The 12,881-nt window shown below is 40.7% G+C and overlaps 1 protein-coding gene across 3 annotated transcripts in view; it reads right to left on the bottom strand.

Annotated features, from left to right (window-relative positions):
* Nucleotides 1-12,881, bottom strand: part of LOC126355073 (exportin-5) — a 205,760-nt gene that overhangs the window by 103,552 nt on the left and 89,327 nt on the right. For all 3 annotated transcript variants that reach the window (XM_050005248.1, XM_050005249.1, XM_050005250.1), the window contains one exon: nt 10,070-10,222. In XM_050005248.1, coding sequence (XP_049861205.1) covers nt 10,070-10,222 — 153 coding nt within the window. The remainder of the gene's footprint in view (nt 1-10,069; nt 10,223-12,881) is intronic.

Here is a 12,881-nt window from a genome sequence, read left to right as displayed (position 1 = left end):
TATAGTGGACACAGCACAGAAACACATAACAGGGCACTGCATTTACACTAGCTTTCGAGCTCTTGTTCTTTTTGTAGCAAAAGTACACACATTATCACACAACCTCACAGACACTCAAATGAACACTCCCATGGAAATGACAAGACTCATTACTGATGATTGGTTACTGAAAACAGTTGCCTGAACTAATGGAGTTGGGGAGGGGTTAGGAAAGGATGCAGTAAAGTGGGGGTAATGGGGGAGAGACGAGGCTTTAGTATACAATTCCGGGGCTGCACGACAAGACGAAAGCAGTAAAGAAGGTGGAGCAAAAAGTGATGTAAGATACCTTTCCTTTTATATTCTTTGTGTGAATTTTTGCTAGAAAAAGAACAAAAGCTCAAAAAGTTAGTATTAATGCAGTTTCATGTTATGTGTTTATGTACTCCATGCATTGGTCCGCTAAAATTGAGTGGTTGCCTTTTCTTATTTCATGTATTTCTCCACCCAGAAAATTCCATTATTGTTAAATTACAATAATGCACACTTCGTACTGGTCTGATGCTCTGTTTAACACTTATCTTTCAATATAATAATCACCAGCAATCCTAACCAAGGTCAGAATGACACTCATTATGGACTATCCAGCCTACTTCAAAGGAACATTAACAAACCAATACAATACCACATATTGCTGAATTTGTATATCACTGGTAACTACAATTACAAATGAAATTAAAAATATTTGAGACAAAAGAGTGCTGCTTATTTACTGGCTATTAAAGCAGGATAAACTTGTGTAGAACTAAGAGAGACACTAACTATAAATACAAAAGTGTCTTAGATTTCTAGTTCTTTCGTCACCCAACAAGGAAGATGTAAAAAGAGAAGAAAATTCATACCAAATGATGATTTTTTTTCTGCAACATTTGCTTCAAGGTTCTGAATACCATCCCTTTTTCACTACGAATCAAGTGTTCCAAACAGTAACATCCAACAATTCAATTGTGGTACCAAGTGATAAGCATCATTATGTAAAACATTATGGAAACAGAGATTAAGATTATAACGCAGTTTACACACATATATGTTAAATATGAATGTACACTTTCTCTTAAACCATACATCAGCATACAGTAATGACTGCATGTATCTTACGATGTATCATTTACGACTGAAGCTACATATATCCATGTGCTGTAGTTCTGGTCTTAATCCAAAGACCGATTTGATACAGCTGTCCACATACCTACGCAATGCAGGTCTTTTCATCTAAACACATCTACTGCAACCTACATCTAGTGGAACTTGCATTCTCTCTTTAGTATCTGCACAGGATGCAATAATGCCACACACTACATGATAAACACGGGTACTTTAAGGGCCAACAGTGGCTCAATAATAGCCGGGCAACAGGACCCTATGAGAGGGAAATGAGCTACCCATGTGAGTCCATCTATGGGAAACAGAGAGTCCAAATACATGTAGAGATGAACAAGGGAAGAACTCAGCACATAATGTCTGCTGGTGAGGGTACTAAATCCCTCCCCCCTGAAAAGCCCATGTACGGACAAAAATGACCAGCTTGGGCTGCGACCTCCAGCGCAAAACCAAAGGGGTCCCTCCAGAACACAACAGCGGACCAACCACTAAAGGAGGCCAGCTGACATCAATGGCACTGCTGGTAGGATGGAACAACACAGAGGCTGCAGCAAAGGAGGCAGCATTGGAAGCAAAGTAACTTCCATCAGGGAGGGGGGAGGGGAGGCTGAGGAAGAGGGTGGATCAAAATTCATGGGCTCCACATCAGCAGGCAGAAGTGCAGGTTTAATTGGGGGCTACTGCTGCTGCATGTGATGGGGGGACAGTGGAGCACAGGGAGGGGGCGGCAATGTAGAAGCATGCTGCTGCAAGTGGGAACCTTCAGCCAGAATTCCATCGTGACCCAAACTGCCATCCAGTAGACCGTGGCGATGGTGTCCCAACAGTGCGGCAGGTCAGCTGCTCCCTACCAATATCCACCACAAACAACTGCCGAGCTTGCAGCCCACCATGACACCCAGCAGCCACACCTAATATTGGCCAACGGACTGAGCCCAAACGGCAGCCCTGGGAGGTAAACTCAGTAGAGCTGTTGATAAAGTATCAAATTATATCAATATATCGATATCAAAATGACAATATCAAGTGCCAATATTTTTATTTTATATATTTTTTTGCAATTTTCATAAATATTTGAAATTGTAATAGAAAATAATTTTACTTACAAAGTGTGCAGGAGTCTAACAACATTTTGAGCTCTCATCATGCCCAATCTTTCTGTTTGACTGTGTGAAGCAAGTATAGGTGGACAAAAGAAGAAGGCTGATTGCACTGCGGGTGGGGGGAGGGGGAGGGGCAGTGTGAATGGAATAACAGTATTTCCAATGTGAAGAAATAGCACACCAGTTGTGTTAAAAAGGGATTTTTAACACAAGTAGTATGCTACTTCTTCAGAAACAGCTGCTGAAAATGAACAAAAACTTAAATGCCCAGACAGGTCTTTGCTGTGGATGGAGTCAAGTGAGGGGAAATATGACGTAATCAGTGCTACCAACAGAAGCTGCAATGTTTAGCTTCACCATGCAATTTTCCTACATCAGCATGAAAAAAGTTTATTTCGACACGTAGCCAATGACAAATTAAGAAAATAAGATATGAAAGATTAACTGCTATCAAATATTGCAAGGCAGTGCATCATGAACACCTTTGTTAATTAACAGTGCAACAGTCGAGCAAAAAAGTATTGTAATACAAGCTTTTCATCTGCACAAAGCCTGAGTATTAACTGACAAATTTTCAAATTAGATGTTTTTCTTTCAATTCTTGCTCTAAGGTAGATAGGCAGGCTGCTAGCTTGTTGATGTACAGAACATCTAACAATGAATCAGTACTTAAACAATGGAAAGTCCGGAATGGACTGTGACAATGTTATGAAAAGGAAAGTTGCTACTCAACATATAGTGGAGATGCTGACTCGCAGATAGACACAATGAAAAGACTGTCACAAATAAAGCTTCTGGCCCATATGGCCTGGGTAAAAAATAGACGACCAACACACACACACACACACACACACACACACACACACACACACATGACTGCTATCTCAGGCAACAATAGCCACACTCAATAAATCAGTACTTAAATACACAACTCTAAAACCGGCAGAATATTTACGATGTGCAGCTGATATTTTTATAGGCTGATATGTTAATATTTTTGTCTGTAATATATCAATACTTTTTGTCTATATATCAGGGCCAATAATGACACTTTTTCACATATCGATATATCGGATTCCCAATATTTTTAAAAATATCAACAGCCCTAGTCCACAGTGATTCGTGACATGCGATTTGGGGTGAAAAAGATCCAGGAGACCCGTGCCACCGTTCTACCAGACTGCACCCAATGACCAGTGTCACCTGGTATGTACCCAGAAAGCTCAACAAAGCATCATCACAGGAAGCAGCAGACATGAACTTCTTCATTTGTGTTGTAAATGTACACACAAAGCATTCCATCTTGAAGTTATAAGCCAGGTGAAACTGAGGAATAGTCAGATGTTAGATACCATTTCAAACACAAATGTCCTCAAACTCCCAGAGCACAAATTGCCAACTGTTGACAGATACCACAGATATCAGTGTCCTGTGGGAGCCCTATATGGCAAAAATAACTGACAATGCACGAACTATGGCAGTTGACAATGTCAATGACAGCTTGGCTACACACAGGAAATTGGACAATGCATCAACCACCAACAACGACATACTGCCCAAAAAGAGGCTGGCGAAACCATCGTGCATCCTGTCCCAAGGGTGCTCCGTGACCTCCCAAGGAGAGAACTGGCACAGTGTTGCAGACTGGTTATGTACACAAGCCCTGCAAGAATACATCAAATGTTCAATGTCAAGACTGATTGCTCGCCAGTAAATGTAATGTCACACCAATGCCTTCATACAAGTTCTACCCCAGTGTGAGGCATGGAGCAATGGAAGTATGAGAGAAGAAAATGCCAAAGGAACAACCACACAACACTCTTGTTTAGCATACATGAAAACCCCCTGGGCAACAATGAGCCAATCACACAGGAGAACAAATGTATGCCATGTCTGATCACACCCAAAGAGATGTACTCCAGCTAATACAACTGGACTACCTACGCCAAAAAAGTGGGTCAGCATCTGTGACAGTCATGACATCACTTGCCATCAACAGAAAGTTCAACACAGTTTGCTGAAAGGCCTCATCCAACGTGACCACGTGATACTCCTGCCAATCAAAACCCACTTCAGGCATCACCAACAGCTGTGATAGTGCATCAGCATTGGCATGCTGGGCAGTAACGAATGTCAACAGCAGTTACTGAGAAAGAGGGCCCACTGCTACAACTGGTAGGCAGTCCTATCCAACAGCTTGGAACCAAATGGTTTCCTAATTTGGAGGAACCCTGTCCCATACAGGAAGAGGTGGATCTTCCTAACTCCAAAAATAATACCCAAGTCATCTTTTCCACCAGTGAATAATCACACTGTGACATGGGAAGGTTTCTTTTTTTCTAAAAAAAAGTGATGGGCTGTTCGGTCCTGATGGAACAGGATGACACCAAGGCCATACTGGGATGCATCACAGCCCAAGTTGTAAAGGACACCCAACAGGGAATAAAGTATAAACGCTGCTTGAAAGACAATCCACAGACCGGACAAACTTAACACCCTTGTGGCAAAGTTGGTTAAGAGGCTGGCAGATGGGTGCGGCCTCAGGAATCAAATAAATATAACACAAAATCTTACCAAAAAGAGACAAGCTCCTTCAGGTTCTTGGGCACTGGTAAGTTCACACTGGCCTTGATATAGTCATCCTTGGGGACCAGACCACGTTAACTAAGCACATGGCCCAAAAAATGGACTTCTGGCGAGAAAAAATTGCACTCCTCTAGCTTGCAATGAAGGCCATTCTCCAGGAAGCAATGGAAACTGACTGAAGGTTTCATAAGAGCTCCTTACGAGTAGGGCCCGTGATCCAAATGTCATCAAGGTAATTGACACTACGGGGAATGTAAATTGCATCCAATAGCAACTGCAGGTACGCATGATGCAAGACGAAGCAATGGAAATACTATCGACGACAGTGCTGCCAAAGCAGAGGTACTAAACACAGCCTTTCGAATTTCCTTCACCGAAGAAGAAAAAGTAAATATTCCAGAATTCAAACCAAGAACATCTGCCAACTTGAGTAACTTAGAAGCAAATATCTTCAGAGTAGTGAAGCAACTTAAATCACTTAATAAAAGCAAGTCTTCTGGTCCAGAGGTATACCAATTAGGTTCCTTTCAGAGTATGCTTAAGCAATAGCTCCACACTTAACAATCATGTACAACTGCTCACTAAACAAAAGACCTGTACCCAAAGACTGGAAAGTTGCACAGGTCACACCAATGTTCAAGAAAGGTAGTAGGAGTAATCCACCAAATTACAGGCCCATATCATTAACATCACTATGCAGCAGGATTTTGGAACATATATTGAGTTCAAACATTATTAAGTCTCTCTAAGACAATGGACTATTAACAAACAGTCAACTCGGATTTAGACAAAATCGTTATTGTGAAACACAACTACCTCTTTACTCACATGAAGTGCTGACTGCTACTGACAAGGGATTTCCAATTTATTTCGTATTTCTAGATTTCCAGAAGGCTTCTGGCAGTGTACCACACAAGCGGCTTATAGCAAAATTGCATGCTTATGGAATATTGTATCAGTTATGAGACTGGATACGTGATTTCCTGTTAGAGGGGTCACAATTTGTAGTAACTGACGGAAAGTTACTGAGTAAAACACAAGTGATTTCTGGCATTCCGCTCTGGCTGTCCCTTACCTATATAAATGATTTACGAGACAATCTGAGCAGGCATCTAAAATTATTTGGAGATGACGCTGTTGTTTATCATCTAGCACACTAATCAGAAGATCAAAACAAATTGCAAAACTATTTAGAAAAGATATCTGAATTATGCAAAAATTAGCAATTGACCCTGAATAATGAAAAGTGTGAGGTCACCCACAAGGGTGCTAAAAAGAATCCATTGAACTTCTGTTACTCGATAAATCAATCTAATCTAAAGGCTGTAAATTCAACTAAATACCTATGAATTACAATTACGGACAATTTAAAGTGGAAAGAACAAACCAAAGACTGAGTTTTACTGTCAGAAAACTTAGAAAATGTAACAGATCTACTAAAGAGACTGCCTACACTATGCTTGTCTGTCCACTTTCGGAGTACTGCTGCAGAGTCTGGGATCCTTATCAAATAGGATTAACAGAGTACATCGAGAAAGTTCAAAGAAGAGAAGCATATTTTGTATTATCACAAAATAGGGGAGAGAGTGTCACGGACATGACACAGGATTTGGGACGAACAGCATTCAAATAACAGCATTTTTCGTTGAAGCAGAATCTTCTCACGAAATTTCAATCACCAACTTTCTCTTTCGAATACGAAAATATTTTGTTGACACCGACCTACATAGGGAGAAACGACCATCTTAAGAAAATAGGGGAAATCAGAGCTCGCATGGAAAGATATAGGTGTTTTTTTTTGTTTTGTGCACTGTTCGAGAGTGGAATAATAGAGAATTATTGTGAATGTGGTTCAATGAACACTCTGCCAGGCACTTAAGTATGATTTGCAGAGTATCCATGCAGATGTAGATGAAGTGGGAAAAATACTGACCTCCCATAGACTTCGCTAACAACTCTGCCTGCTGCAGAAAGAGATACAAATCTGTGACACATCACGCACTGACCATCTGTTTAAAATCACTGCAAAGGCAGATGGCACCCTCGAGCTTCTGAATCACCACCAAAGGGGTGGCCCACTGACTCGACAAAACAGGAAAAATGATTCCCTGATCCAGTCAACACAGCAACTGAGCCCCTACCTTGTCACGCATAGTGAAAGGAATGGGGCGGGGAAGACAAAATTTGTATGAAAGGATGGAGAGGCACACAACAATCAGTTGCAATCCTGTTAGTTTTTAGTACTCTTCCACATCTAGATTTCTCCTATAAATAGCCATCTTCAGTGCATCTGAGTTACAATCCAACAAACTCATGGCAGTACATGGCACCACACAATCTTACTGGTGTATAGGCAGAAGGAATCATGCATGTGGATTGCAAATCAAATGCACTGAAGATGGCTATTTATGGCCTAAATGTAGATATGCAAGAATAATCAAAACTAATGGGATCGTGACCGATTTCTGTGTGCCTATCCTTCCTTATAGCCTACAGTCATTGTGCACAACAGTTTCTTATGGAATCAGAGTTGGTTAAATTTGTGTACCGCCAATGGCTTACGAGAAACATGTGCCTTGAAATTTTCTGCTTGGTCCAAGGTATTCTCAAATGGTGCGCTGAAGGACAGCAGTAAAGAGACCAAATTGTGAAAAAGGGACAAATTGAGACACTATAAGCACTTCATCAATGATCTGGAAACCAAAACCATAACATGTGTTAAGCCCAAAGATATTTTGTGCCAACAGTGACTGACCACCAACAAGGTAAGTTGCCACGCCACATCCTTATAATGCACAGACAGAGAATTGTCCCCAAAAAGGAATGCACTGTTATCTAGAAGACACAGCGTGATGGAGCGGCCATTGCAACTCTAGGCACTCCAAGAGCCAGTATGGATTTCAGTTAATTAGTCTGACCAACACTACCATATCTACATCAAATTCTACCGGCTGCCCATCCACTATCAACATCAGCAAAGTAGGCCAAGGCACCACGTAGGGGGCATCGGAGGCTGCTCCAGAGCCCAGTGAAAACATTGCGAGCAGTTGTGGTGAACATGCAAGAAATGACAATTGGGGCAGGACTTCTGGCTCGTCCTATGATTGGAATAACTACGCAGAAGACTTGAAAAGTGCCATTGGCATGAATTATGATGCTGCGAGTGGCACAAATCCTTGGAGCTAGTCACGGGCAAGGACAGGTAGTGCAACACCAATGCACCAGCATCATCAACAATGGCAAAACATGGTGACTTGGTGGGTGGCAAGACCACCTGGGGTATCCTGTGTGGGCTCTGACGAGGGGGGTTTACCATGCACAGCCATGCACAACCTCTTCCAATTATCATAAACGACGTCCTTTGGCACCACTACTGTAAGCTCATGAGATTTGGGCATTGCCGACTAAAGAAGGATCAGACAAGATCAGTGCCCTAATCTGAACCTCGTGATCAGGAGCTAACTTTACAATCACATCTCAAATTAGCGAGTCTGCATAAAAGGTAGTACACCTGGGACACTCGAAACAACACTTGCGCAAGAGGTGGTGCAAATCAGTGATCCAATCTGCCTACAACTGCCTGGGGCATTTGTAGTGCTAGTTAGACTGCAACCGAACCACCGCCACATGAGTTTGATGTCAAAAATGCTGCACAAGCAACAAACAAATCTTATCAAAGGGAAGTTTCTCGAAATCAGTTGGGGAGGGGGCTGTAACTTTTGGAGGACTTCATAAAAACCTGTGCTGCTGGGTAACAACAAAGCATCCTTATAAACTGAATTGACCATACACCATACACCTTACACAGGAATGCAGCAAGAACCAGTGCATTTATTTCTCTTGCATCTGTGGACTAATCCAAACCAAACCCGCATAGAGACAAGCACAGGAATAACTCTCTATGTGGCTGGCATGGACGACTAACGAATAAGAACTCAGCACAACACACGGCATGTTACACTAGGTGACGTCCACAGTGGACGGACTGCAAATAAGCACTGTTGTCCTCCCCTCCCTTCCCCCTGGCCTATTGCTCGCTGTAAGTAAAAATGTCGGCCAGTGGGTCTGCCCATACCATGTGTGGTGTGCTTCCTCTATGGCAGGTTTCTGCATTATCCTGCTGCACTACCCATGCCAACTTGTCTGCCCCCATCGTGATGTCTGCTGGGACGACACTAAAGCCTCCATTACCAAATTAACTACTTCTTAATACCTCAGCATATATCCTACCAACCTATCCCTTCTTTTACTAATGCTGTGGAATACATTTTGGTTCTCACACATTCATTTCAGTACATCATTCTTATTATCTGATCTAGCTAATCTTCAGCACTCTTCTGGAGCGCCATGTTTCAAAAGCTTCTAATCTCTCCTTGTCTGCACTGTTTATTGTCCACCTTTCACTTCCATATAATGCTATACTCCATAAATTATGCTGACAAAGTTACATGCTATGAAAATTATTGTCCAAGTGGATAACAGTAAATTCTGAAAATTAAACTTTTAGAGTGGAAATGGAAATCAATAATTATAGCACTGGATATGGCGGGTGGCTGCGAGTTTCATGGCTGTTTAATGTATTCATTTGAATATGAAGTTATGACTGTTAGTTTTTAATTTTCTTTCAAAATTTGAAGCATAACTGAAATTTATTGATTGAACTATAAAGTTTCCCATATGCTCTCTGCTGTGTACAATGTTTTTTATGTTATATAAAGACATTCACTTAATGAGAACAAAGCAACTTAATCCATGGAATTTACGTAGTGCTGGATGGCTTTTTGCACACTTTGCATCAACTTTTCTGCATTTTGTGGACCTGATTTATGGCTTATGAGACACAAATTTTAATACACTGATAACAAAAACAGATTTCTCTCATGTAAGCCTCCTCCCTCACTCACAATTTCAAACCAATATATGTTATCTTACATTCTTTATGCGAGCATTTATCTAAAGAATGTTTCCCTGCAAATCAGCAACTGGCATGAAGAAAATCAGTTGTGGTGTCCCTCCACAAATTGAGACTTACGAATGTACACATGCAGCTATCTACCAAAAACAACAACAATAAAAGTTGTGAAAGTGTGTTGTCTCTTTATACTAGTGAGTTAGATTATGGAAGTAACTGGTCAGGAAGCCAAACTGTACATCCCTGATACACCCTATAAAAACAACAGTACAGTTTTTATTACAAAAATACAACCGAAAACAGTCAATGAATTATACCTCTAATGTACCTGTGTCAGTTTCTTCAGAAACATATAATGCTGTTCATCCAGTGGCTTACATGAGGCAACATCGGCCGCTTTGAATATACATCTCATGGCGTCCTCACTGAAGAGTATCAGAAGGGGTTTCCGTTCCTCTACACGTCCTTTGCGGTTGACAATCTAATAAAGAAGATAATGAATAAAACTCTTTTTATCAGAACCAAAGCATTACATTTACTGATATACAAAATTACAAGTGCACTGATAACCTCATCGATAAGCACCTGTAACCCACACACAAACACAACTGGAAGCAAATAAAACAATTTCTTCCTCAAACTCACACTACATAAAAATGTCAAACTGTCAGTTCACTTTCTACTTCTCTTAGTAGGGATGACTACCTTTTAATTTTCCTCAGTTACTAACAACTGCTGCAAAAGATGACACTTTACTGTAAAATATGGGACTAAATGCTACAGAAGCTGATGTTAGAAAGTATTTGAGGTAAAAGGCCATGACAAAAAATTATTAGCTTAAAATGTACTACAAAGAATTAATTGTTTTACATCTTATAAAGAAAACTAATCTGACAAGCTATAGTTGTTTTCAAGAATAAAACAAAGTTTTTCTGATGGGGATAAGTTTCTGATAATTTCTGCATTGGTATATCCAGTTCACTAACGTGTTAATCTGTTGACCATTAAGCTATACCATTTTCCACATTTTTAATATACTTCAAGAACATACATCAAAAATTTTAATATTTTCCATCTATCAAGTGGCTGTGAGTCATTTTTTAAGGAGGTATCCAATGATAATAAAACCACTGTCATAAAACAAAGCAATTCACTTGTCCTGGGAGGTGCAAGATACAAAAGCTGCCATTTTTGTAGAAGGCCAGCATTTTTTCTTAAAGTAAGAAAATTTGGAGAGGATATGGAGGCTAACAGGAACAGGAAAAAACTCTTGGATTTCTGTGCCAGTATGGGCTTAATAATCACAAACTCATTTTTTAAACATAAGAACATTCACCGGTATACTTGGGAAGGCAGGGGAACCAGATCTGTCATTGACTATATAATAACAGATCAGGAATTCAGGAAGGCTGAGAGGGACACACGTGTATTCAGGGGATTCTTTGATGACACTGATCATTATTTAATCTGCAGTGAAATTGGGATTGTGAGGCCGAAAGTGCAGGAGGTCAGGTCCATATGTAGGAGGATAAGAGTGGAGAAACTTCAGGATAAGGAAATCAGGCACAAGTACATAACAGTGATCTCAGATAGGTAACCGTTAGTTGAATGTAGTCAATTACAGTCATTGGAAAAGGAATGGACAAGGTACAGGGACACAGTACTAGAAGTGGCTAAAGAATGTCTTGGAACAGTAGTGTGTAAAGGTAGGATGAAGCAAACGCCTTGGTGGAATGACACAGTCAAGGCAGCCTGTAAAAGGAAAAAGAAGGCGCATCAAAAATGGCTACATACTAGAACTCAGGTAGACAGAGAAAGTTATGTTGAAGAAAGAAACAAAGCCAGATAATTGCAGCATCCAAGAAGAAATCTTGAGAAGACTTTGGAAACAGGTTGGAGACTATGGGTCAAGCTGCTGGAAAACCATTCTGGAGTGTAATTAGCAGTTTTCGAAAGGGAGGTAAGAAGGAAATGACAAGTATTTTGGACAGGTCAGGAAAACTGCTAGTGAATCCTGTGGATGCCTTGGGCAGATGGAGGGAATATTTTGAAGAGTTGCTCAATGTAGGTGAAAATACGATCAGCACTGTTTCAGATTTCGAGATACAATGGGATAGGAATGATGATGGAAATAGGATCACATTTGAGGAAGTGGAGAAAATGGTCAATAGACTGCAGTGCAATAAAGCAGCTGGGGTGGATGAAATTAAGTCGGAACTCATCAAATACAGTGGAATGTCAGGTCTTAAATGGCTACACAGCATAATTGAAACGGCCTGGGAGTCGGGACAGGTTCCATCAGACTGGACAAAAGCAGTAATCACATCAATCTTTAAACATGGAAACAGAAAAGATTGTAACAACTACCGAGGTATCTCTTTAATCAGTGTTGTGGGTAAAATCTTCTCAGGTATTGTTGAAAGGAAAGTGCGAGTATTAGTTGAGGACCAATTGGATGAAAATCAGTGTGGGTTTAGGCCTCTTAGAGGTTGTCAGGACCAGATCTTTAGCTTACGGCAAATAATGGAGAAGTGTTATGAGTGGAACAGGGAACTGTATCTATGCTTTATAGATCTAGAAAAGGTATGTGACCGGGTTCCTAGGAGGAAGTTATTGTCTGCTCTACGAGCTTATGGAATAGGAGGCAAACTTTTGCAAGCAATTAAAGGTCTTTACATAGATAGTCAAGCAGCAGTTAGAGTTGACGGTAAATTGAGTTCATGGTTCAGAGTAGTTTCAGGGGTAAGACAAGGCTGCAACCTGTCTCCACTGTTGTTCATATTATTTATGGATCATATGTTGAAAACAATAGACTGGCTGGGTGAGATCAAGATATGTGAACACAAAATAAGCAGTCTTGCGTATGCGGATGACTTAGTTGTGATGGCAGATTCGATTGAAAGTTTCCAAAGTAATATTTCAGAGCTAGATCAGAAATGTAAGGACTATGGTATGAAGATTAGCATCTCCAAAACGAAAGTAATGTCAGTGGGAAAGAAATATAAACGGATTGAGTGCCAAATAGGAGGAACAAAGTTAGAACAGGTGGACGGTTTCAAGTACTTAGGATGCATATTCTCACAGGATGGTAACATAGTGAAAGAACTGGAAGCGAGGTGCAGCAAAGCTAATGCAGTGAG

This window comes from Schistocerca gregaria, chromosome 3 (genome assembly GCF_023897955.1).
Source record: "Schistocerca gregaria isolate iqSchGreg1 chromosome 3, iqSchGreg1.2, whole genome shotgun sequence".
Taxonomy (NCBI): Eukaryota; Metazoa; Arthropoda; class Insecta; order Orthoptera; family Acrididae; genus Schistocerca; species Schistocerca gregaria.
Note: the sequence above shows the minus strand (reverse complement) of the source record. Positions and strands in the feature narration are given on the sequence as shown.